At 36.7% G+C, this 27,909-nt stretch overlaps 1 protein-coding gene across 3 annotated transcripts in view; it reads left to right on the top strand.

Annotated features, from left to right (window-relative positions):
* Caap1 (caspase activity and apoptosis inhibitor 1) overlaps positions 1 to 27,909 on the top strand; it is an 81,948-nt gene that overhangs the window by 17,961 nt on the left and 36,078 nt on the right. Inside the window, exons 6-7 of one of the 3 annotated variants that reach the window (XM_070008205.1) lie at positions 1,062 to 1,135; positions 13,774 to 15,314. In XM_070008205.1, the coding sequence (XP_069864306.1) occupies positions 1,062 to 1,135; positions 13,774 to 14,120 (421 nt within the window). In that variant the 3' untranslated portion in view covers positions 14,121 to 15,314. Of the gene's footprint in view, positions 1 to 1,061; positions 1,136 to 13,773; positions 15,315 to 27,909 lie in introns of those variants that run through there. The other 2 variants (XM_070008195.1, XR_011368909.1) reach the window with 2 other exon arrangements.

Below are 27,909 nucleotides of genomic sequence, written 5' to 3'. Positions count from 1 at the left end.
AGCTATGTAATTCTTTTTTGAGAAAGATTTTACCACATAACCTAGGCTGGCCTGGAACTTGAAATTCTTCTGCCTCAGCCACCAAAGTGCTAGGATTGCTGACATACATCACCATGTCTGGCTCCAACATCAGATGGTTTTGAGTCTGTTTGAATTTGTGCAGTATTAATACAAGCTTTTTAAAGTACAAATTTTTTTTAAAGTACAAATAAACACACAGAACCAATATATTGACTGGAAAGAATATTATAAACTTTTGAAACAAATGATCATAGTCACTCCCCACCCCCTTAGGCTATTTGAAGGATTTATTAATGTTAACTAGATAGAAATTGTTTACTGAGCAGGAAAACTTCCTATATATTTTTAATGTGTTAATCTTAGAGTGTGTATGAAAGTTATGAGGTTATGAGTTTTAGAGAAAGTAGTCATTTCATCTGAATATTTGCACTTAGTTTATTGACTTTTTTGCTGAAAAGCTATTTGTAGAATCAATATTAAGGTGTGCAATGCTGTCTTAAGTGGTATGATGCTGTCTTAAGAAATCATCAGTTTAGTTTTCTGTTTCTGAACTTGGTGAATTGAAACTTTTTTATAATACTTTTAACACATGTACTTTGATTATATAGTATATTGAATATAAAATATGTATTTTCATGTACTGTAGACATCAAAGCATTTGAGGTATGAAATTAGACGAATATAATGTAATTTGAATTCCAAATTCCCATTAAATTTAACAGTGGAACTTGAAACATTATTGCATACTGCTGTGAGTGGTGATTTCTCCCATTAACTGCCCTGCAGAGTATTGGAAGGGAGAAGAAAATTGCCTCCATGTTCCTTCTGGGTTTACCCCTTGATTTTTCAAAGGAATATATTCCTTAAGTTGGTTTGTCGCTGCTGACACTTAGTACATGTTTCTGAGTCTCAGAATGTACTACCTTGTACCTTGGGGCTTACAGGAATCCATTGTGTTTTCCCAAGTGTCTCCCTTATTTCTAGGAACTTGGGCAGTAAATATTTCATTAAAATTTTCTTAATGTATTTTTATTCCTCAGACAAGATACCTGTATAGATTCTACTTCTTCCCTGAGAGAAAATAAACAGCTGGAATGTGTGGAGTTAAAACAAGGTATGGCTTAAATACATAATTCGTTTTTACCTTTTGCCAATGGTAAGTTTACAGTGTTCCATATCACTCCAGATACAGTACCAGATAAAGTTACAGATAAAGTACCAGAGTGATTTATTTGGTCCAAAATAAAAAGAGGAAAGAATCTATCCTTTATTTTATGATATTCTTAGCTACTGGAATAACCTTAGTAATGCTTAGTTGATTGTAGGCATCACCAGAAAGATTTTGTAATCTTGAACAGTTTTTAGTTGAGTAATTTCTGTTATATAGTCTTACCTCTAAGGCACTAAAGTATATATTAACTGAGTAGCTTAGAGTTATAGGTGTAAAAAAGCCAATAACTTTTGTTGTTTTTGTTGTTGTTTGCTTGCTTGCTTTTTGAGACAGGGTGTTTTGTAGCTCAGATTAGCCTTGAAGCTCCAGTTCTTTTGCATATTCTTCCCAAGTCCTGGAAGTTACAGGCCTGTAACTTTTACAGGATAACCTTTTCCCCCAAGATATTTACTTTGTCCTCATTTAATTTCTTTCTTGAAGAAATAAAGTATTAAGTTTAAATTTATCTTAGCCTTGTAGATTAATAGGAATAATCTTTTATATGCCTTTTGGTTCTCATCTCTACTAGGAAAAACTCAAGAGTGTAAGAAGTTATTTTTACAGCTACTCAAATATCACTTCACATTTTCCCATTTCCTGTAAAATTAATTCAAAGCATCAAGTATCTGTTGCAAATAAGAGGATTGAGTTTTCTGCTATGCATACATCTAATCTTTGATGTCTTAGGATAGTTTTTATAAAACTAACCATAGGAAAGAGAAGCAGATCGACAGACTTTTAAAACTGTAGTCTGTTATTAATGCTTAATAAGGTAAAAATGTATAATTTATATGTACAAGGAAAAAGCCCTAGATTAATATTTCTAATGGTCTTGGGAATTATTTATGCTTTCCAGAAGTTCTTTTATATTAGTCTCAAAAATAGCCAGACAAAATGTACTATGATTACTTCTGAGCAACTCCACAACTCAGATTTTGTTTGACTGGCATGTTAAATATTAACACTTTTTTCATATAACTTAATCACATAATTCCTCCTATACTTCATGTATAATTAAACAGCACTGTTTCTTTTGTTTCTAAATGATTTTGTATCAAGCGGTATGGATAGTATGCTGTTATTTCATCTGGGGAGAGACTTAGTCATATAAAAGATATAAAAGACTGTAATGAGTCAGGTCATTCCCATTCCAATGGAAAAAGGAGTAGAGACTGTATTACACAAGTTAGCTAAACCTGCCTTCTTAGGTAAGATAGTTTTCTTGAGTTAAGGTACTCAAGAGTTTTATAGACCTCCCTTCCTAGTGTCAACAGCTTAGTTTCTGTGATTTTCTTGTGGTACCTTTAATTATTTGTTTGTTTTTTTTTTTTTTTTTGGGGGGGGGGTGTTCCGGTCGTGGGGCCTGAACTCTGGGCTTGGGCGCTGTCCCTCAGCTCTTTAGCTCAAGGCTAGTGCTCTACCACTTGAGCCACAGCACCACTTCCAGCTTTTTTCTTTTTGCTTATGTGGTGCTGAGGAATTGAACCCAGGGCCTCATGCATGCAAAGCAAGCACTCTACCACTGAGCCACCTTCCCAACCCCACCTTTAATGATTTGGAAACCAGTCATGGAGGTACAAAGAAAAAAACCTCAGAGTATGCCAGTGTCGTAAGTCCAGGCCTTTAATGCTTTCAATCCTATAAACTACAGTAAGGATCTCACACTAATTACCTCAAGTCTTAGTAACACCTATGGCATCAAGGAGAGAGGGTCAAGAACTGATATCAAAGTTTGCCACTTTTGATGGCAGTTTATGATCAGTTATTCTTAGCCTGTAATAAAGGCTTAAATTAAGTTTCAACTTCTACATAAATTAAGAGAGTAAGTCAATAATAAAATGACTAATATGTAAACATTGCATAATGGGATAAACATAACTCATCTAGAAGGTTTATTTATACAGAATATCTTTCATATAAATACTAGCATAGTTGTAATCTGAACCAGATAGTAAGTAACTTGTATGGAGTTATCAAGATGCTGAGGTGTCAGGAAATACAAATCTTAGCAAGTTAAATAAAGATCATTCCTTTTTTTTTTTCTTTTTTCTTTTTGTCAGTTATAGGGCTTGAACTCAGAGCCTGAGTGTTGTCCCTGAGCTCTTGCTCTATGCTCTACCACTTTGAGCCACAGTGCCACTTCTGGTTTTCAGGTGATAAATTGGAGATAAGAATCTCATGGACTTTCCTGCCTGGGCTGGTTTTGAACCATGATCCTCAGATCTCAGCCTTCTGAGTAGCTATAGGCATGAGCCACCAATGCCTGGTTCAGTCCCTTTTTTCTAAATGAACAAATGGTTATCTGTTTGTAACATGCAGAACTCTCAAAATGTTACACTGTTTCTTTAACTTTTCTTGCATAGTTAGCTATTCTTCTCACAATGAGCTTCATAAAAACAGTAAAATGGTCCTGTGAGTGCATTGGCATTTAAATAGCTTGACCATTTAAGAAAATTCGTTGAAGCTTATTGAGTACTAAAATGACCTTTTTTGTTCAGAAGACCAGAATATAAAGTAGCATTGGATTTTCATTTTGTTTTTTTATTTTGTGCTAGTCACAGGCATGAACTCAGGGCCTGTGCACTGTCCCTGAGCTTCTTTTGCTCAAGGCTAGTGCTCTACCACTTGAGCCACAGTACCACTTCTGGCTTTTTGGTAGTTAATTGGAGATAAGAATCTCAGATTTGGGGCTGGGAAGGTGGCTCAGTGGTAGAGTGCTTGCATCCCATGCATGAGGCCCTGGGTTCGATTCCTCAGCACCACATAAGCAGGAAAACTGGGAAGTGGTGCTGTGGCTTACGTGGTAGAGTGCTAGCCTTGAGCTGAAGACTTGAGGGACAGTGCCCAGCCTGGAGTTCAGGCCCCATGACTGACAAAAAACCCAAAAAACTCAGACTTTTCTGCTTAGCCTGGCTTTGAACTGTGATTTTCAGATCTTAGCCTCCTGAGTAGCTAGGCTCATATAGTTTTATATTTAATATATTTGCTAAGCAATGAACAACCTTCCATCTAATTTTAAAAAATTTCAGAAATTAGTAAGGCATCAGTGTTTTCCCGTCTAGCAGTATAGTATGACTGACACATGAAAATTAACGTTATTTATAATATTTATGATGTAAAAATACATAAATATATTACGTCTTGGAAATTGTCATTAAAAAAATCTTTAAACTGTAAGAAATGACTGAGTTAAGTTTAGATATTTAGATTGGAGAAAGAAATTGAGTTGAAGTTTCTAGTCATTATTATACAATATTTGAAGGGTTGTCAAAAGAAGAGTGATTTGTTCTGCATGGTCCCCAGGAATAAAAATGGAATCATAAGATAAAATTATCATTGGACCAAAAATTTTGGATCCATTTATGTCAAATTATCAGAGCTGTCAGCCCTCTAAGTGAAATTCCTATTGCCAGTGGTATTCCAACAAAGATTGCATACACCAACACCTGGTGGTGCTGTTGTACAGCATATTCAAACAGTACTCTGGGGTTTGGCCTTAATCTTAAAGTTGCTTTCAAACTGGAAGAATTTGTAAAGACTAGTGCCTAGCAAATTGTTTGTACTTGGAAGAGTGCATACATATATAAATTAATATTTTTGTTTATTTTGTACCAGTACTGAGGCTTGAAGTTGGCCTGAGTCCTGTCCCTGAGTTTTTATGCTAAAGGCTAGCACTCTACCACTTGAGCCACAGCTCCACTTCTGGCTTTTTGATAATTAATTGGGGATAAAGAGTCTCAAGGCCTCTTCTGTCCAATCTGTCTTCTAACCTCAATCTTAAGATATCAGTTTCCTGAATAGCTAGGATAACAGGCATGAGCCATCAGTATCTAACTAATAGATATTTTCTTAAATTGTTCAATGGAAGCCAAGTGAAATATTCAAACTTTTTTCTGTTACCTCTAGATTTTAAACTTCTATTAAAGAAAGGATGCTTTATTTAGCTTATAGATTATTTGATGGTTCTTTGAAACATTTTCATTTGAATATAGTCATTAAGTCTAACCAGTCATAATGTAATCATATGCTATATAAAACGATCAAAGTTTCCAAGCCATTTACTACATTTTACTGTGAATCCTATATATTATTTTTTCATTTGAAAATTATTCTTCCTTATTAGAGGTATGCAGAACATAAAATATACATATAAAGTTTTGTTTTGGTTAGGCATACATTTTGTATTGACAATGATCTAGTTAGCTGGGTATGAGTGGCTTATGCCTGTAACCCAAGCTATTCAGGAGGCTGAGGTCTGAGGACAGTGGTTTGAAGCCAGCCTGGGCAGGAAACTGTGAGACTCATCTCCAGTAAACTACTCAAAAAAAAAGAAGTGTCGCTGTGGCTCAAGTTGTAGAGTACTATCCTTGAGCACAGAGAGGCTCAGGGACAGAGCCGAGGCCCTGAGTTCAAGCCCTGGGACTGGTGCGCAAAAATAAATAAACAAATAAACAAACAATTTAGTTGTCTTCTGCATTTTTATTTTGGGCTTCAAGTTTATGAGTTGGTTTATTGCTAGATGGCTTTAAAATTGACCTTATTAAACTGAAGCTGTATGGTAGAGCACAGCCTAGCTTCATGTAAATGGTCCTGGCCTAGGTTATCTCCAGAACTAAAATATTTTTTTTCCGGCTGGGAAGGTGGCTCAGTGGTAGAGTGCTTGCATGAGGTCCTTGGTTCTATTCCTTAGCACCACATAAGCAGAAAAAGCCAGAAGTGGCACTGTGGCTCAAGTGGTAGAGCATTAGCCTTGAGCTGAAATGCTGAGGGACAGCGCCCATGCCCAGAGTTTAAGCCCCTACTTTCTTTTTTCTTTTCTTTTTTTCCTCCTAGAATTTTACTGGGAATTGATGTCACATTTCCTGTACTGTTGTCTTGTAGGAGACACTTTCATTTGACAACCAGAGCTGTGTTGCTCTGTTACATTTAGTTCCAGTATATCTTGGAATAGAAATAGAAATCAATTGTGAATTTGAGTTTTAACACCTCTAATCCAGTCTGTCCACATCTGAAGTATCAATTCATCTACATCAGTAGCAAACTTAGATCAAGCTACAAGTCCTCCTTTGGTTTTTTGAGACAGTTTCTTACCATGTTCCCAGATTGGACTGGAACTCACTGTGTGGTCCATGCTGGCTTTGAACTAAAAATTCCTCTGCCTTACATTCAGTTCTAAGGATTAAACCTTGGGCCTTGTGCTGGCTAAGCAGTCATTTTAGCATTTGAACTATGCTCTAGCCCTTTTGTTTCTGAGACGGGATCTTGTTACCTTTCTGATTATTGACTTATGATCCTCCTGCCTCTGCAGGTATGAACCAGCAGCATCTGGAACCATTGGATTACTTTAAAGTAAATCCCAAATATATTCAGTTAATTGATAAATATTTTAGTACAGATGGTCCCCAATTTGCAGTGGTTTGATTCTGTGATAGTGTTAAAAATAATTTGTATAGAATAGAAAGCCATACTCTGTGTGTGTGTGTGTGTGTGTGTGTGTGTGTGTGTGTGTGTGTGTGTGTGTGTGTGTGTGTGTGTGTGTGTGTGTGTGTGTGTGTGTGTGTGTGTGTGTGTGTGTGTGTGTGTCCACATGCGCACACGACAGAAAAAGGGATGGGGGAGAGGAGAAAGAGAGGAGAGAGGAGAGCTTGAATCCAAGGTTGGGTTATTGTCCCTGAGCTTTTTTGCTCAAAGCTAGCTAGCACTCTATCACTTGAACCATAGCTCTACTTTTGGCTTTTTGGTAATTAATTGGAATAAAAGTCATAGACTTTTCTATTTAGGCTTGGCTGTGAACTGTGATCCTCAGAGTCTGGCCTCCTGAGTAGCTAGGGATTACAGGTGTGAACTACAGGAGCCTGGCTGGAACCATACTTGGAATCCAGAATTTTGACCTTTTGCAGGGCTAGGGACATAGTGATGCCCAGTATAGAGCTGTTTGTACTGCCCAGCCAATATAAGTGTTCACAGCATATTTAAACAAGGCTAGGCTAAGCTTTTTAGGGTTCATATGTTAGATATATTAAATGCCTTTTCAATTTATGATATTTTCAACTTATGATAGGTTCATCTGTATATAACTACATTGTATGTTGAGGAGCATCTGTAGTGTGTAACTTCAAAATAAGAGATCCATCTATATGTATCTCTGTTGTCTTTTCTTTGCAGTTTATTTCTTTTAATTTTTTAAATTAAAAAAAAATTTTTTTTTTGGGTCTGGTTGTGGGGCCTGAACTCTGGGCCTGAGTGCTATCCCTCAGCTCTTCAGCTCAAGGCCAGTGCTCTACCACTTGAGCCACAGTGCCACTTCCGGCTTTTTTTCTTTTTTGCTTATATGGTGCTGAGGAATCGAACCCAGGACCTCATGCATCCAAGGCAAGCGCTCTACCACTGAGCCACCTTCCCAGCCCTGCAGTTTATTTCTTGAGACTGAGTTTTTTTGTTCTGTAAAATTTTTTCACTTCCTTGATTGTAACTGTTTATTCCTTCGTCTCTTATGTTTTCTGCAAAGTAGTAGATTTACAGGCTTGATAAGTTTAAAGTTGGGGACATGGCTCTAAGAGTAGGATACCTGCTTTGCAATTACGATACCCTGAGCTTAAATTAAAATGTTGCTAGAAAATAAAACCCCAGTTATTTACTTACTTGAACCTGTTTTGAACAAATTCAAGTTTGAAGTTTTTGGCAAGAATATTTAGAAGCACTGTTGTGTGCCCCCATGAGGAAGCACAGAGTATAACATTTCCACTTTTTTGTGATCCTATTCTTATTATCGTATATTGTCTGTTATCACTGATGAAAATATCCCTGTTCTCCGAAGTTAGTTACTATGGTTTGTCTCCCCAAAAGTTTATGTGTTGGACATTTAATCCTTAAATTTGTTAATAGTATATGGCATTGAGCCTTTGGGAGATAAATGAGGATTAGATAAGTCATGAACGTGGAGCCCTCTGTTTCTTCAGTGGGTTCTTGGCAGGGAAGGGAATATATAATATGTATGTGCCATCTTTAGCAGAAATTCAGACAGCAGTTTACTCCCTGTTGACTTAATATAATAATTCATTATCAAGAGGTTTCACAGGCATGTTGTCATTCCGAAAATTAGGCAATCTTCCTCCCCTCCCCTCCCCTCCCCTCCTCTCCCCTCCCCTCCTCCCCCTTTCCTCCCTCCCTCCCTCCCCTCCCTCCCTCCCTCCCCTCTCTCCCTCCCCTCTCTCCCTCCCTTCCTTCTTCCCCTCCTTCCTTCCTTCTTTTGTCAATTGTGGGGCTTATATTCAGGCTTGGGTGCTGTCCCTGGACTTTTGTGCTCAGGATAACATTCTACCACATGAGTCACAGCTCTACATCTGGTTATCTTGTGGTTATTTGGCGATGAGAGTTTCACAGTCTTGCCTGCCTGGGCTGACTTTGAGCTGTGATCCTCAGTTCTCAGCCTTCTGAGTAGCTAGGATTACAGGTGAGAGCCACTAGTGCCTTAGATAATCTCTTATTTTATAAACAAGAATAGTTTTTTTGTCAGGCTGAACTATTAGCAACTAAAATATTTTATAAGCACTTTTAAGTTTAAATTGCTGGTATAATTTGAAAGTCCTTTTGAATTTGTTAAACTCAAAATATTTGAAGTGTGATTAGTAATTCATATATGTTTGTTTGCTTTCATTGGATATCCTACATAAAACATCTAAGAAAAATCAAATCTGTGACTTAGCATATTTCCCTTATACATAACTTAGAGGATCCATGCTGCTTTCAAGCACTAAAATTGGTTATCAATATAGGTATTAGTAGTAAAAATATAGGTATTGCATTAAAAATTTTCCCATTTCATAGTATACTTTCATTTGTACCAAAGTATATTACTTTTAAAAGCAGAATTCTATTGTTATTATTAAGGAATTGTACATAAAGTTTACAAAAGTCAGATAATGAGTACAATTCTTTTTAACATTGTCACTCCTTTTTTCACTTTCTTCCACTTCCCTCTCTCATCTCTGCCCATAAATAACCTAGTTCATTTTTTACATAGTGTATATTGGATACTATGATTTAATTTGTTCACCTTCCCTCCCTCCATTTCTATGCTTCCTTTGCCTTCCAAAATGACAAAAAATAAAAACAACATCAATAATAGCAGCAACAACAAAAAGTATATTAGTTTTAAAGTGATTTGGTATGATATAGTTTGTCTTCCTTTCAGTGTTAAGAATTGGGAGTGTTCTGTGTAGAAGCCAATATTTTGTCTTCGTGATTTTAACCCATGTTCATAACTATGGCTCATTGAATAATATAAAAATATTTCTCCAATCAATTATTTCATGTATTCATCTGTTTTAGTGGTGTAGTAGAGTGGTTATTGATTCATATTGCTGTCTAGATACTGATTCTAGATGGACTATTTAAACTCTTTAGTACTCGGTAGCAGAGTTTTGGCTGTGAAACAAGTTGGCAGAACAGCAGATAGAAGGAAAACAAAAGAGAAATGGTGAAACTAGAGTGAGCAGCATTGGTAAGCATTGGCAAATAGCTGGTTGGAGTATCAGCTGGAAGAGATGAATGCTTGAGAAAACTCAGCACTCTTTACTACCTTTTCCTTTAAATCTTAAAGTCCTTTAATCTTTCCCCATATGCTGTCCACTTCATTTTTTCATTTGTGTTGCTTTTCTCTGAAGTGCTGTAAATGGTATGTAATACTTTAGAGGTCATTCATTTACCTTAATGGAGGAGCAAAATTAATAGAAAGTATGTATCATAATCTCTTGTTTCTTTGTGAATTGTATCAAGTTATTTTTAGTATTTCTCTTCCAAAAGGACAGTAACTCTTATTTGCTTGCTTTTTCCTACACTGCTTATGATTACAATGCTTTTTATATTTCATAGTTCGAACTTTATTACTGTTATTTTAAATTGAAGTTAAAATATTTTCAGTCAGCTATATCTATTTCATTTTTCTTGTGAGATATCAATAATCTTATGTCATATGTACATCAAACAAATTTTTTTCCTTTAGGGCTGTAATGAAGCTTGAATGATTAAGTAGTATTAAGTATAATATCTTTGTAAAGTGAAAACACTTACTTAGTTCATGTAAATCATATTGTGTATTACTTCTAATTATTGAGTTTTTTTAACTTTCTCAGAATTAATTCTAAAGCTTTATTAAAATAATCACATTATTTGTATTATCTCAGTACTAATTTGATTTTATTTAAAAGAATAAGGATAATTTACGTGTGTGTGTGTGTGCGCACGCGTGCGCGCACGCGTGTGTGTAGTGTGTGTGTGTGTGTGTGTGTGTGTGTGTGTGCGCATCCTCTGGGGCTGGAACTCAGGGCCTGGGAGCTGTCCCTGAGCTTTTGTGCTCAAGGCTAATGATCTACCACTTGAGCCACAGCTCCACTTCTGACTTTTTGCTCATTAATTGGAGGTTAAGAGGCTCATGTCCAGGCTGGCTTTGAGCCACAATCCCCAGATCTCAGCCTTCTGAGAGTAGCTAGAATAACAGGTGTGAGCTATGGGCTCTTGGGAATAATTTACCGTTTGATGATTATTAGTGTTACTCAGAATCAGGGCTGTGTGAAAGCTTGGTTCAGAAGGACAGAACATGACCACACTGAAATTGTAAGGAATTTGAGACATTTGGGGTTAAATAACTTCTTTATTAAAAAAAATTATGTTTTACATTCTATACTTTGAAGGTCATAATTGATAGGAAACTCCCTAAACTTTCTACTACTAATAATGAGAGTAATTATCTTTGAAAATATATTTATATGTTTGCAAATGATGCTTTAACAAGTAGTATCAGGGCTGGGAATGTGGCTTAGTGGTAGAGTGCTTTTCTAGTATGCATGAAGCCCTGGGTTCAATTCCTCAGTACCATATAAACAGAAAAAGCCGGAAGTGGCAATGTGGCTCAAGTGATAGAGTGCTAGCCTTGAGCAAGCTCAGGGACAGTGCACAGGCCCTAAGTTAAAGCCCCAGAACTAAGTTAAAGCCCCACCCCCCCAAAGTGATTCAATATGATGAAAATTAAACAGTAAAAAGATCTGATTATCCTATAAGACCTTCAAGTAATTTTATACATTGTTTATGATAAATCATTTCAGGTGTACAATTTACAACATTTTGGCATATGTAATCTAATAATGGACAGATGGAATCTATGAATGCCTTCTACAGTATTGTGTTACAGAGACCTCAGACCATTTGGATTTTTGGATAATTCTGAATGTAAACAGAAAGTACCAAATTTACAGAGCACTGTTTCTTTAGTAATAGATGTACTGTTATTGATATAAAAATGAGTAAAGCAAGGCCTAAACTTTTGTCCCTAAAAAGTTTGAAGCACACTCATACAAATGAAAATGTCAGCCGGGCGCTGGTGGCTCACGCCTGTAATCCTAGCTACTCAGGAGGCTGAGATCTGAGGATCGCGGTTCAAAGCCAGCCCGGGCAGGAGAGACCGTGAGACTCCTATCTCCAATAAACCACCAGAAAACTGGAAGTGGCGCTGTAGCTCAAGTGGTAGAGCGCTCGCCTTGAGCTGAAGAGCTGAGGGACAGCGCCCAGGCCCAGAGTTCAAGCCCCACGGCCGACAAAAAAAAAAAAAAAATGAAAATGTCTTGTCCAGGTATTTCTTCTTGAAATATTGAGACTGTGTATGTAAATCTTTTGATCCTACCTCTTATGCTGATAGCTTTATATAAAAAATAATATTTTGTAAGTTTGGAGCAGAGTCTTTTTAGCTGTAGCTCATCAACAGAATATTAAAAAGCTTAAAAATGATCAAAATAGTATTTGAAAACTGACTTTTCCCTACTCAGGGTGGAGGGGGTAGGAATACATTCTGTTATCACAATTTTCCTTTGGCAGAAGTATTGTAAATGAGTTTACTCTTATGAAAGCCAACATTAAAGAACCATTCCAAGCTAGGTGCATGTGGCTCACACCTGTAATTCCAGCTAATCAGGAAGCTTATATCTGAGGATTGAGATTCAGAGCCACTCTGGGCTGACTCTTAATTCCAACTAACCATACCACAAAAGCACCTAGAAGTAGAGCTGTGGCTCAAGAGCTAGAGTGCCAGCCTAGAGTGAAAAAGGACCTTGTCCAGGCTCTGATGTGTGCATGTGCATGCATACGCGTGCACACACACACACACACAAATTATTCTTTAAACAAAAATTATATTAGGGGTTGCAAATATAAATAATAACAAATAGTACTCAAAGTTGTAAATTTGTCCAAAGTTGGGTAATATCCACCCACATCAAAACTAAGGTGATTGAAAGTCATGAAGTACATTTGTATTCAGTTTCTTAGCATCAGTTACAGAACTTTTATTACAGATACATTTTTTAAAATGATGATGTATTATTATAACTTCATTAATTAAAATCCCCTTTATAAGATTTACTTTATTTTTGAAAATAGCTGTAGGCATCCTCTTTAATTCACTGATTCAGAACCAAGTGTTTATAATAAAATGAAAAGCCCGGTGCTGATGGCTCACACCTGTAAAATCCTACCTACTCAGGAAGCTGAGATTTGAGGATCCTGGTTCAAAGCCAGCTCCAGCAGAAAGTCCATGAGACTCCTATCTCCAATTAACCACCAAAACACTGGAAGTGGTGCTGTAGCTCAGTGGTAGAGGGCTCACCTCGCCTGAAGAGCTCAAGGACAGTGCCCAGGCCCAGAGTTCAAGTCCTATGACTGACACCCCCCCCCCCAAAAAAAAAAAGCCTGGTGCCAGTAGCTCACACTTACAATCTAGCTATTCAGGAGGCTGAGATCTGAGACTCAGTTTCAAAGCCACCCTGGGCAGGAAAAGTTTGTGAGACTCTCACCTCCAATTAACCACCAGAAAACCAGAAGCAGAGCTGTGACTCAAGTGGTAGAGCACTAGCCTTGAGCTGAAGAGTGCAGAGACAGTGCCCAGGTGCAGAGGTCAAGACCCATGATGGACAAAAAAAAAGAGAGCGGAAGTGGTGCTGTGGCTCGAGTGGTAGAGTGCTCGCCTTGAGCTGAAGAGTGCAGGGACAGCGCCCAGGCCCAGACCAAAAAAAGAGAGAAAGAAATAGCATGAAAAAATTGGGTATAATAGTGCAGTGTCCAGCTTGTTGATACTATTTTTCCTTTTAGTTCATAATAAGCTATTTTAAGTATCTTCTAGAATGAAAATTTACTTGTTAATAATACTCTATCCAAAGGGTGCCTAAAGACACCATGGAAGTGTTACTGTGATAAAACCACTGTGATACTTTAATTAGGAAACTAGAGAATGGGAACTCTAGATGGTGTACACATTTTCTAGTGCTTCTTTGTTCTAAATTGGAATGACACATACATTAGGATTTCTATGAAATTCAGTCTTGAAATTGAAGCTTCAGGGAAGCAGGAGGTGAAATGGGTACTATGGACTTCATGACAGGAAGTGGGTCAAAGCAGCCATGTAGTCACAAACAGCAATGGTATTTTGACCCAGGGCTTTCAGGTTACATGGTTCTTTCCTCCCCCTTTTTTGTTTGTTTGTTTGTTTGTTACAGGTAAAGGGGAAGATAGTGATGTACTCAGTATAAATGCAGATGCTTATGACAGCGACATAGAAGGCCCATGCAATGAAGAAACTGCTGCTCCTGAGGCCCCAGAAAATACAGTCCAAAGTGAAGCAGGTCAGATAGATGACCTGGAGAAAGATATTGAAAAAAGTGTGAATGAGATTCTGGGACTGGCAGAGTCTAGCACAAAGGAACCAAAGACAGCCACCCTGACTGTTCCTCCACCAGAAGATGTTCAGCCTTCTGCTCAGCAATTGGAGCTGCTGGAACTTGAGATGAGGGCAAGAGCAATTAAGGCCCTGATGAAAGCTGGTGATGTAAAAAAACCAGCCTAGATATTTCACTTCACTTTGAATTGTTGGTGTGCTTGAATGAAGCCATGTCATGTAATTTTGTATCTGAAATTTCTTTTTGGTCTTTTGTGGTGTTTCTCATGTAACCCTTATTAGATAAATTCATCTTAGGTCTGAAATACTTTTTTTTAAAAAAATCTTTTATATTTTATATGTATGTCTAAATTCATGGCAAATATAATTGGATAGCCTGATACTTTTTTAGATGATTATTTAGCTATGTCTGCAAATGAATCTTTTAAAAGCCATTAGGAAAGAGTCCTAGGATTCACCCCCCCCCCCTTTTTTTTAAACTATTTTGGCCAACACACCCAAATGCTTTAAGAAAGATTGATCAAGCATGTTTATCTTATGGCTACCTATATTTTGCGACTGAAGGTTAAAATTATTGCTCCTAGATTTCTTAACAATAAAATTTAGTTTTGTGTAAATGTACTTTAAAATACGCCTAATTTTGAAGATGCCTTCTATGGATTCAGACTTCCTGGTTCAGATTGAGTAACAGTTTGCATTATAAGTCTTAGAGCTCTGAGATGGTTGTGAAAAGTTGTTTTGTGTGTGTGTGTGTGTGTGTGTGTGTGTGTGTTTTTTGTACAGAAAAAAAGACCTCAATGTATGGCATTTTCCAATAATGCAGAACTATCTGCCCATGCTTAATTCCAGCAGACAAACCATTCTGACAGGTGTTTGATCCTATTGGGCTCTTGGTTTCATCATCATCATCATCATCATCATCATCATCATCATTATTATTTATTTTTAATTAAAAAAGGAACAAATTTTCATTCACATTCCAAAAAGCTACCGGGAAATGCTGAATATTTTATTATAAAGGGTTTATCTGACAACATTGCTTAAAGATCTGATGTGCTATAATTCAATGAATTAAAGTAATAAAAAACTATAATTCTGGATCTGAAGATTTGATACTTTTCCCAAAGCAAAATTAATTTCAGGAACCTTTCTTTTATAAGTTGATGTTAAAATTAATTTTGTATAGTTTTTGTAAACAGCATCTTGCCATAAATATAGATGCTTTTTCCCAGTACCAATTTCAATGTTTGATACCAAAATAGAATTAGGCAGGGTCTCTTAGTTTAAATAAATTAATTTTTTTCTAAAATATAAATCTGGACTTGTTTTGTATTTGATAACAAATGTAGTATATTTTATTTGTAAGCCATTCTATATTGTATGCCTATTACTTACACAAGGATTCTCCTTATACACAACTTGAAGAGATTGTGTTTTATTAGCTAACTTAATTATGTTAATTTTAGAGAATTTTCTCAGTGGACATAGAGTTAATGGACATTAATGAGTTATTGGTGTTGCAGAAGAAAGTTTTATTATTTATTCCTGAATATGTCTTTAACCATCTCTGTTTTTCCTCTCTGAATCTTTCTAATGAAGCGTAGAAGCCTCTGTCATTTGAAACACTTCTTTTAGACTAGTAAATATGGGTATAATCCCAGTAATTCTCATTGTTATTGCTTCAAGATGAAAAAATGATTATAGTAAAATATTTTTTCTATTACTCCTTAAACTAAAAGTTAAATAAAGTAGTACAGAATAAACAGTAGTTCCTACAAATTATAAAACACAGTAGATGGCATTGTGTGATTTAATATCCAAGAGTAGAAAAACATTCTGAGTATTGTTAGGTTAGTTACCACTTTCATGAAGTATACTGTTTGTCTCCTCTATTTAGTGTACAGAATGGGTTAAAGGACATTTGATTGGAGTGGATATGTGTGAGATAGAATGCACTGGAATGAATTAAAGGTTACTTTGATTTTTACCTTATCAACTTTTTATCTTACTGTTCATATTGAAAAACTTGAGAGCTTTCCAAAGATGCCTGGTTTTAAAGAATAGGAATAATTTTATTTTAGTGCATATTGATTAGATGCTGCTATTTAAATAATCAGTTCACAGGTACTATTGAAAGCCTCTAGGTCTTTAATCTCATTCAGATCTTAAACACAGTAATGTTGCAGTATAGATTTTGGTGTGGAATAGACTGATAAAGATACAGGTGCTGCTGCTTTTCATGCATCAATCTTTCCTGTTAAGGTAAGGAAAATGTTGAGGCCACATTTGGGTAGTAAGTATGAAAACACAAAAACGGCATCCATTTAATGTGCTATCTAACTAACTTTACCCAAATCTTCTTTTTGTTTGTGTTACTGGGGTTTTAAACTCAGGGCTTCATGCTTCCTAGCAGGCAATTTACCACTTGGACCATGTTCCTTTTTTTCCCTCTGTTGGCAGGGTTTGGACTCAGAGCTGGCTTGATTGCTTGGCTGGTACCCTGTGACTTGAGCCACATCTTTACTGCCATTTATTTATTTATTTATTTATTTACTTACCTACTTATTTATTTATTGAGATGAAGTCTTATGGACTTCTTTGCCTTTCGTTGGCTTTGAACTGTGACTCTCTGGATCTCAGCCTCTTGAATACCTATGATACAGGAATGACTTCTGATAACTGCCTTTTTTTTCCTTTTTTTGAGAAAAAATCCTATGTCATCAGGCTGTCCTTATTTGGTTGGGGCTGGTCTTAATCTTACCGTCCTCCTATTTCAATCTGCCATGTGTTAGGATTATAGGTGTCTCCTGGCTTTGACCCAAGTTTTTCTGTGGTGACTGGTAATGGGCCCTCTCTGCATTTATGAGCAGTAGTGCCAAGGAGTAGGCCATAGCTCACTTTTTGACGTTCCTTAGTATTTAGACATATCTTGAAAACTAGATTCCTTGTAAAACATTGAGATTATGAAGAATGACCCAAACAAACCTTTACATCTCTTCGTTGATCACTACCAATTCCTTAAAATTACCAGGCATCATATCTTTTCCTAAGTCTTTCTCCCCAAACATATTTTCTGCAGAGCTCTAGATCGTAAGGCATGATATCTGAGTTAAAGTGTTCTGAATCATTTGAACAGGAATACAGAGTACAGTAAAGTATATATTTTTCAATGCCATTTTCAAGGTAGATATAGAAGGGATAAACCTGAAGTTGGGGCCAAGTATTTGTGCAGCCTTTTAAAGACCTAGTTGTGTCTCATAAAAGAGGAAGAACAGAGTTCAGATACATACTTCCTTCTTTTTAAACTATTTGCTTTACTTATTTATGTAGACAGTGTCTTGCTTAGTGGCTGGCCCAGTTTGTCCTTGTCAAGGTCTTGCCTCAGTCTTCTGAATGTTGGGATTCCATCATGTCCAACTTCTGTTTAACTTTTATTCTTTGCTTATTTTTTTATTGTTTTTAATGAAAATAGATCTTATTGCAGTTATCAAACAGTGCTCCCCAGGGTATGTATAGAGGATGATAGCATATATAAAAAGGGTGATGGCATTCTGGTTGAAGATGAATCACACATAGTTTAGTTTGTGAAAATAACCTTAATTCTAATAACATCAATATTGCTTGCTGGATGATCACAAAACAAGTATTTCTGGATGCAAATATTCCTTGCATGTAAGTAGACTTGTTGGGTATACCATGAGAAGTTTAGTTAGAGCAAGAAATGTTCATTCAAACAAGGAGACACATTATTCAGGCCAAGGTTACAGAAGAAGATAGCTAGTATGTATCCAGGATGCTGCTTTCAGATCTCACTACATTGGGATTAAGGAACAGAAGGCCAAGGTTTGGAAAAACCCAGAAACAGCTAGTTTGAATGAGTTTTGATTTTATTTTCCACCTCAGATCTTAAAACTTAAAAATACTTGGTTTTCGGATTTCCATTTTTTTCTTTTTTGCTGGTACTGGGCTTGTACTCTGGGCTTGGGCACTGTCCCTGAAGCTTTTTCAGGTTGAAGCTAGTGTTCTACCACTTAAGACAAAGCTCCACTTTTGGTTTTTTTTTGGTGTGTGTGTGTGTGTGTGTGTGTGTGTGTGGTGGTGGTTAATTAGAGATAAGAGTCTCCTGCCTAGCCTGACTTTGAAACACAATTGTCAGATCTCAGCCTCTTGAGTAGGATTACAGTACCAATGTCTGGTAGTTTTTTTTTAATTATTATTATCTTTAAGAAATTGTACCAAAGGGTTACCATTCACTTAGACAGTTTATGCATACAATACATCTTTATCACTATCATCCCCTTTATCATCTTCATTCCTTCCAACCCTACCTGTCCCCTCCTGTTTATTTATTTAATTATTTAAGTTTTATTAGGTCTGAGACCAGGACTTGAACTTAGTACCTCATAGCCTGCTTAATATTTTAAAAGTAAAAGATCAGGGATTTTTTTTGTTTTATTTTTTGGTGAAAAAGTTGAAGTTAGCTTGGGCACTGTCTCTTTTTCGCTGAGGCCTAGTACTTTACCCCTTCCACAGCTTCACTTTTGGTGGTTAATTAGAGATAACAATCACACAGACTTTCTTGCCCAGGTTGGCTTTAAACTGTGATCCTCAGATCACAGCGTCTTGAATAGCTAGAATTACAGCTGTGAACTACTGGCATACAGCAAAGATCTTAGTTTTAAACTTCAAACTTGGTCCTTATTTTTCCATTTTCTCTGTATGCTCAAGTAGATTTTTTTGGGGGGGGGTGAGGACAAGGCTTTTTCTATCTCAGCAAACTTTATAAAGTTGTGATCCTGCTTGAGCCTTTAAGTGTTGGATTACAAGCATGTACCACCAAGTTTGGCTATAACCCCTATTATTTTATTCTATTTTATTTATTGTTTTGTTTTTTGTTCTAGTACTGGGGTTTGAATTTAGGATCTGGAGCTGTTCCTTTGTTTTTGTCCCAAGGCTGGCATGGCATGCTGCCATTTGAGCCACTGCTCTATTTCTAGCTTTTGGTGGTTAACTGAAAACAAAAATCTCTTAGATTTATTTGTCTGAGCTAGCTTTGAACCTTGATTCCCCAGCCTCCTGAGTACCTAGGATTATAGGTATGAGCCAGTAGCACCCAGCTTAGACCCCCCCCCTTTTAAAACAAAAAACTATTAATGAATGTCCCAATAAAACTCAAATACTTTTTTTGGGGGGTATTTAATAATTATGCTTTGTGTTGCAAAAAAGAGAATGTGGGAGTTAAGAGCATAGGGTTCTGATTCTGCCCCAACCAGCTGTAATCTGGTTTAAGTAACTATAAAATGAGAGAAATAAATTGTTAAATATATAATACCTTTTGGTTAAAATAATCCAGAGTTCCAATATAGAGCACTGTGAAATTTATGGAACATAGAATCTTTTTTTGTGAATGTGCCAGTACTGGGCCTTGGACTCAGGGCTTCCCTTAGCTTTTTCACTGACGGATAGCTACCACTTGAGCCACTTTGAGCTTTTTTCTGGTTAATTGGAAATTAAGAGTCTACTCAAATTTGTCTGCCTACAAAAGATGGTGGCTTTGAATCACAATCTGATCTTCTGATCGCAGCCTCCTGAGTAGCTAGGAATATGGTTGTGAGCCATATTAAATTGAAGGGTTTGTCTTCGTTATTCTCCTCACCCTTGAAATTCAAAATGAAGCAATCCATTCAATCTGTCTTTGTCCCTTGATACTGCTTAGTCTGAGCAATCATCAGATTTTTTTTCTCCTACCTATTATAATCTTCATTGTCAATGATCCCTTGGTAAGTATAATAGTTGAATTACTCATTTTGAACAATAAACTTAGGTCATTATTAATCTGATGTTTTATTTATTTCAAAATGTTATATAAATGATTTTAAGTTAAACAAGATTCCCCCCCCCCACACACACACACATACAAAGTTTATTGTGAAAAATATCACTTTCCTTTCTTTTTAGGTAACCATTTCAGATCTTTTAGTTGTGTCTTGTATTTATTTTACTGTTTGATGGCATTTCAGCTGTAGGTTTTATTTATTGATCTATTTAGAAATATGAAGGTTGAGCTCTAGTTTGTCTATTTCTCTCCTAAACACATACCTTCCTTCTTCATTCTCATATCATGAAATTATTTCTATTAGTGTGGCTTGAACTTGAAGCCTCATGCTGGGCAGATGCTTTAGCCTTTGAGCCTTGCCTTCAACCATACTGTTGATTTTTTTTTGGGGGGGGGGTCTGGTCCTGGGCCTGAACTCTGGGCCTGGGCGCTGTCCCTCAGCTCTTCAGCTCAAGGCTAGCGCTCTACCACTTGAGCCACCTTCCCAGCCCCATACTGTTGATTATTTACTGTTGATTATACTAGTTTGATAATAGAATTACTATTCACAACTGTGCTATATAGTAGCTCTATATTACAGTCTTTGGTACAATGTTTGTTTTAAGATTCTTGGAGCCAGGCACAGTGGCTCAACCCTGTAATCCTAGCTACTTAAAAGCATAGATTGGGGGAATCTTGGTTTAAGGCCAGCCTGGGCATAGAGTTTTTAAGATCCATCTCAGTCAGAGGTTGTTGGGGTGGCTTGTGACTTGTCAGTGCAGGAAAGCACACGTAGGAAGACTTGTAAGCAGAGTAGCTAGGATATAAAGTAAGATCTTGCCATGAAAAAATAACCATGACAAAGCAGGGTGCTGGTGGCTCCCACTGTAGTCCTAGCTATTCAGGAGGCTGAGCTCTGAGGATTGCAGTTCAAAGCCAGCGAGGGCAGGAAGGACATGAGATTCTTCAACAAAATTACTCAGAAAAAGCTGGAAGTAGAGCTGTGGCTCAAGTGGTAGAACACTCACTTTGAGGAAAAGAAGCTCAGGGACAATACCCAGGCCCTGAGTTCAAGCCCTAGGACACACACAAAATAAACATAATAACCAAGACAAAAAGAGGTTGAAGGCATGACTTAGGTGGACTCAAGTGGTAGAGAGCCATATTAGTGAGTGCAAAGCCCTAAGTTCAATCTGTTACTGTCAAAAAAGAAAAAAAGAAAGAGATATTTAGAATTAGTACTTGGCTGTATTCCATTTTGTCAGTGTTCTGTGTAGTCAATTTATACGAAGGCTGACCTCTGTAAGTGTAAATCTCTCTTTCCTAAATTCAGACACATTGTCTAATCTGTCATATTTTCTTCTAAGTCATTCCTCCTGGAGTTGTTAGTCTCTAGGTAAAGCAATAGCAAAATAATTTGTTTTTATAGGCATATTTTGTTGTCAGTTGAAATATTTTTTAACACAAAGCAGGTTATAATGATAAAAATATACAACTATAAATTCAGAAGGGCCTGCATTTTTATTTTTATTTCTTTTGCCAATCCTGGGACTTGAAGTCAGGCCTTGGGTATTGTCCCTGAGGGGGGTGTGTGTGTGTGTGTGTGTGTGTGTGTGTGTGTGTGTGTGTGTGTGTGTGTGTGTGTGTGTGTGTGTGTGTGTGTGTGTGTGTGTGTGTGTGTGTGTGTGTGTGTGTGTGTGTGTGTGTGTGTGTGTGTGTGTGTGTGTGTGTGTGTGTGTGTGTGTGTGTCTGTGTGTGTGTGTGTGTCTGTGTGTGTGTGTGTGTCTGTGTGTGTGTCTGTGTGTGTGTGTCTGTGTGTGTGTCTGTGTGTGTGTGTGTGTCTGTGGTGTGTGTGTGTGTGTGTGTGTGTGTGTGTCTGTGCAAGGCTAGCATTCTACCACTTTAACCACAGCACCACTTCTGGCTTTTTGCTGGTTAATTGGAAATAGGATTCTATGGTCATTTCTGCCTGGCTTCTAGGGATAATTCTCAGAGCTTAGTCTCCTGAGTAGCTAAGCTTATAGGCATTAGCCACTGGCTCCCAGCTTTTTTTTTTTTTTAAATAGAACTTACTGTGTCACTTTTAAAAGAGACAATTTGTATTTGTTAATTACTCTTCCATTTTAGCATCTCTTCTCTTGGATGGATATATATATATATATATATAGTTATATATCCATAAATATCCATATATATATATATATATATGCATACATACACATATTTTTTGGTCAGTCATAGGGCCTGAACTCTGGGTCTGGGCACTCTCTCTCAGCTCTCAGCTCAAGGCTATAGTGCTCTACCACTTGAGCCACAGTGCCACTTCCAGCTTTTTTCTGCTCATGACCACATGAGCAGAATCGAACCCAGGGCCTCATGCATGCAAGGCAAGCACTCTACCACTGAGCCACCTTCCCAACCGATCTGGGATATATTTTTTTAAAGTTCAGAAAAGAATGAGAACTCTTGTCAACCTATTCCCAATACATTCAACATGGAATTATTGAGTTTCTGTTTCTAGTGTAATGATAATATTAATGGAAATTTGGTTTGATCAGTCTACTGTAATATGTTTTCAAGAAAAACTAAAATCTAACCAACCAAAAAAACCTCTTGCCTGAAAAGAAATTCTGGAAGCATCAGTAAGCATATTTTTATGTCTTTAGTGAAAAAGGCAACTTGGTATAGTTGATACCTGTAAAGCGATTCTTTTATTGTTAAGCTCCTATACAATAATAGCTTTTTGTGGGATTTTTGTTGTTTGCAAATATGGAAGAAAGAATATGGTATCAACAACACTAAGATATCAAATTACAATTTGATAATAAGGTCCTTTGACTTATTTGTGATTATGTAAACCTTCATGTTTATTTCTACGATAAATCTGCAATATGTAGAAAGAGAAAAAAAGTTAATGCTCCCTATTTACAGCCAAATTTAAATGTTAAAATACTGAATTTTTATGTTGTTTTCTGTTTTATAGTTCTTTCTTGCTATTAATATTAAAATATGTAAACAGAATAGTATGTATTCTAAAAACTGGAAAGGTTTCTGTTGTGCACTAATCTTACTGCTGTCGTCACTGGAGAAAGAACCAAAGACTGCCTGGTAATGAGAATGTGGAGAATCAATAATAATCCTTTGTTTTTAAAATACATGTTCATATAGTCAACTTTTTTCCAGTATACTTATGATGTCATCTTTTCACACATACTCTGTAGGTGCAAAATTGCCTTTGTCAGAATTGAAGATCACTAGCCGGGTGCTGGTGGCTCCTTCCTGTAATCCTGGCTACTTAGGAGACTAAGATCTAAGGATCTAAGGATCATGGTTCAAAGCCAGCCTGGGCAGAAGAGTCCCTATGAGACACTTATCTCCAATTAACCACTCAAAAACTTGAAGTGGTGCTGTAGCTCAAGTGGTAGAGTGCTAACCTTAAGCACAGAGAGGCTGAGGGACAGTGCCCAGCCTCTGAGGTCAAGCCCTACAACCGGCAAAAAGAGAGAGAGAAAAAGAATTAAAGATCGCTGTTGCCAAGATAAGAATTTTAACCCGTGTGTCACATAACTTACTGCTTTCCATGTTCAGCAAATGAAATTATCCCTCCATGATACAGAGTATGCTTACATGAACCTATGGCAACCCTAAGAACATGGTTTTCACAGCTCCACTCATCTATGAATTAGTGCTAATTGATATTTTAAAAGTTTGCTTGGCCTAACTAAACAATCTGTAGTTATTTTTTTAGTCTCTAAAATGAACCTTTACTAGAGAGCATTGATGTAGAGTTCATGAACTCAGTTTGAGAGGAAATTTGTGAGTCATCAGCATTAAATACATTTATTACTAATTATTTGCCTAAATTACTTGTGAGAGATCACAAAATTGAAATTTGAATGGTTGGTATATTTTAAGCTTATGGGACCTCAGGTGAGTAGAAAGGGGTGAATGTGAGCCATGTTTACTTGGTTGCTCTAGCGGCTTTGAGGCAGCCCTGCTGGACCAGGCTACTGCTAGTCTTCCTTCCCTTTCCCTTTCCCTTTCTCTTTCTCATTCTTTCTCTTTCACTTTTTTTTTTTGGTACCGGTGCTGAGAATTGGATTGAGTGCTCTCACTTGACTGTTTTTCACTTGAGCCATACTTCCAGTCTGGCTTTTTTGCTGATTCTTTTGGAATGGAGTTCCATGGACTTTCTGCCCTGAGCTGGTGTCAAAATATCTTCAGATCTCAGCCTCCTGAGTAGCTCACATTGCAGGTGTGAGACACCAGCCTCACTCACTCACCTCGTTCCTAATTCCTTCCTGTCCCATTTTCTCACCCTTTAGTTTCTTTAACTGATCATTGACCATAAAAGTTTTTTTTTTATTTCTTTTACTCATAACTTAGAAATTTAGAAAAATAAGATAGATGCCATCAGCCGAACTTCAAAGCTTATTTTTGAATCTTAAGTAGATAGTTGAATATTTTATACTTGTAGAACTGATAGATTTTTTTGCATGAAATCTACCTTCAGATACCCACCAATTTAATGATAATTGTGTGTAGTTTTCAAAAATATTTCTTTTGAATTATTGATTTTTTTTCTTTTTAGAAAGGTTATAGTTTTGTGTGTGTGTGTGTGTGTGTGTGTGTGTGTGTGTGTGTAATCATGCCACTCCCCTCATCCTCCACAATCATTTCAGTACATGTGATCACTCAAATATTGTGTTATTTTCCTCCTACCTTTTTCTATCAACCTGAGGGCACAAAAAATAATGACATTTTGACTTTTTGAAAATTATTAATTCCTAACTTATTTCACCATTTTTATGTGTTATTGCAAATAACTTGGACAAAAAAGAAAACTATAGAGATGAATCCTCCTGCCTATAATCTGTTGTTATGTCTTCTCTAACATTTAAAATCACCTGCTAAACACGTTATTGGAAAGCAGACACTTTTTACTAATCAAATTATATGTTTATGCATATATGTATATATACTTATTATGGCACTCAGTGCTGGCAAGAATATAAAAAAAGGCAAACTATAATCTGGACTGAGAACATTTGCACAAATATGAAAGCCATAAGAATGATACCTATAAGATTTCAAGACCTCCTACAGAGAGTGAAGAATGTAGAAAGTCTTAATTCCTACAATTATAAGTTGACTGTAGTTGCTCAGAGAATGTTGGAGGTGAGAGAGTGCTGAGAGGTAGCGCAAAGGAAGCACAGACAGCAAAGAGAAATGACAGCTGACAGGGGGAGAAGTGTCAGCCATAGTGACGAAGCTCTTGGAGACATAAGTTGCACATGGTAGTTTTATGTAAGTATCATAATACATTACAGTTGATACTTCTTTTTGTGGTGTTAAGGATCAAACTTGGGGTCTTTTGAATTCAGTGACCAAAAAAATTCTTGTTTCATGCCAGGCAGTACTCTACCACTGAGATACATCCCCCCACCTTTTTTCTTTTATGTTACTTTTAAAGTGATGTACAGAGGGGTTACAGTCAGGTAATGAGCGCATTTCTTTTTGAACAGTGTCTCCTCTTCCTTCATTGTCTCCCAATTTTCCCCTCCTGACCATCCCCACAAATTGTATAGTTCATTTTCAACATAGTGTCTAGTGAGTATCACTGCTTGTCTTTGTTCACTCTTTGTCCCACCTTTTCTGTGCTCTACCTTATGCTCCCCAAAACAGATAAACTCACAAGACAAAAGAAAAGAAAACCAGTGACAGAGGGGTAAAAAAAAAATCCCCAAATAAAACTATAACAAATAAAACTCTGTTTCCATTTCTTGGAATTCATTTTGATAAACATCATTTCATATAATCATATCACATAGCTATTGAGCCATTGTCATCCTCTCCTAAGAATATTGTTTCTATCCCTTGTTTTTGAAACGGGATCTCACTATGTAACTAAGGCTTGCTTGAACTTGTTATGCATTCTAGGCTAGCCTACTTGTGATTCTGCTACATATCAGTCTGTAAGAAATGGGGTTCATGCACAATTGCATACATATAAGTTTTGTTGTAAAAGTGTATAAAAGAGGGCTGGGAATGTAGCTTAGTGGTAGAGTGCTTGCCTAGCATGCATGAAGCCCTGGATTCGATGCCTCAGTACCACATAAACAGAAAAAGACAAGTGGCACTGTGGCTTAAATGGTAGAGTGCTAGCCTTGAGCAAAAGAAGCTCAGGGACAGTGCCCAGGCCCAGAGTTCAAGCCCCAGGACTGGTTAAAAAACAAAACAAAACGAAGTATAAAAGATACTGTTTGGTATGGGATAACTATGGAGAGCTGATTGGTTTTTGGATTATTGGAATAATGAGGCATCATGAAACTTTTGGAAACATTGTTATATATGCTTACATTTAATTTTACTCTTGGTTCCAACCACATTCTTAGGAATTATGTTTTGTTCACTGAAACAGTAGAATAAGACTTGTACACTGTGATACATAGCATTTAATGCATAAAATATGTTTATCACTGAAAGCTGAAACCAGTCCCAGAACTAGTATGCTATTTTTGATACTTTAAAGGTAGAAATTCAGTAGGGAATGTAGTAAGGGCTGACAGACTTTTATTCTTGGTAGGGGTCAGTAGCACATTTAGTTAGCCTGCATTGCTTCAAGATGCTCTTGACAGATTCTGGAATTTTTTTTTCAGTAAAAGTAATTGCCATTATGATTCAGATACCTAATATTAACAGGATTCTTTCTCCCTGTGGCTGAGTTTAGTAAGATGATGAAAAGCCTGTGACTGAAGTGAAATAAATATAATAATATACCTAGCATAGTATAGGTACCTTATCTGAAAGACTTCCCTAATTCTGTAGTTAAGAAACTCCCTAGATTTGCTGGCTCAGGCTTCCTCACAAGTCAGTGCAGCACTACAGTGAACACTGTCAGCGTGCCTTAAAAAAATTCCATTTGTATTCTCCCAAAAGGAAAAGTCTCAGATTATATTTTCATAAATGGTCCCTGAAAACATTTAAATCTTAACTAGTCAGTGCAATGAATCTTTTGTTGCAAATGTATAAAAACAACACTTTGGTAAAATAAAAACAATAAACTTAAAATGTACCTTCTAAATTTTGTGTCATGCTTTTTTAAAGTATGGGGCTGGGGAGAACAGAGACTTGGAAGATTTTTATATTTAATTGAACTAACAGCATATGCTGACAAGTAATAAATAACAGTGATTTGCAGCGACTAAATAAATTGGTTTTCACAAGCAATGATTCATCTTCTGTCTTTCATGGCCATCAGACTAAGAGACAGCTTTTTTGTCACCTTATAGGGAAACAATTTGATGGCATAGCATTCCTTTCCATTCCTGCATAGCACTATTACCTTCTATTATAGATGCACCTAAAATGTTTTAGTTGAGTGATTTAATTGTTTTCATTTACGTAAAACATTGTGTATTATTTTGTAACTGCTTAGGTATGCATTTGTAGTATTCTGGCAGAATGGTTTTCCTTTCAATTTTTTTCTTTGCCTATGAGTTACTTGAAAGTGTGTTATGCTGGCATTGCTCTTCACTGTACAGGATCCTATTGGTTTGTGTTTATCACGTTGTTGTTATGTCATTCATATACCATAAAGTTCACCCCATTAAAGTGTACTTGTCCAATTGGCTTTTACAGAGTTGTGTATCTGTTAACATCGACTTAACTCCAGAATATTTTCATTATCCTGAAATGATACTTTCTACTCAGGGCAGTCACTTCCCAGGCCTGCTTTTCCCTCATCCCCTAGCAACCAGTAATATACTTTTTGTCTGTATGATTGTGCCTACTCTGGACTTTTCATGTAAATGGATCATAAAATAGGTGCCTTTTGTGTCCAGATTCTTTATTTTCAAGGTCCAACCATCTTGTCACATGTATCTGTTCACTCATTCCTTTTTATTGCTAAATAATATTCCACTGAATTTTCTTGATTTCAGGTTTTGTGTTTATTTTCATTTTCTTCCTAGCCCTTTCATTTGGGGTCACTGAGACTCTTGGAGTTGTGAGCTAATTATTTTTATAAAATTTGAAAAACTTTTGGCCATAATTTCTTCAAATATTTTATTACTCTTCTTTCTTTGGCAACTGCAATTATACAACATAGTAAAAAAAAAATTTTTTTTGTCAGTCCTGGGG

The sequence above is a fragment of the Dipodomys merriami genome, unplaced genomic scaffold (assembly GCF_024711535.1).
Source record: "Dipodomys merriami isolate MVZ:Mamm:240054 unplaced genomic scaffold, mDipMer1.0.p SCAF_11, whole genome shotgun sequence".
NCBI lineage: Eukaryota > Metazoa > Chordata > Mammalia > Rodentia > Heteromyidae > Dipodomys > Dipodomys merriami.
Note: the sequence above shows the minus strand (reverse complement) of the source record. Positions and strands in the feature narration are given on the sequence as shown.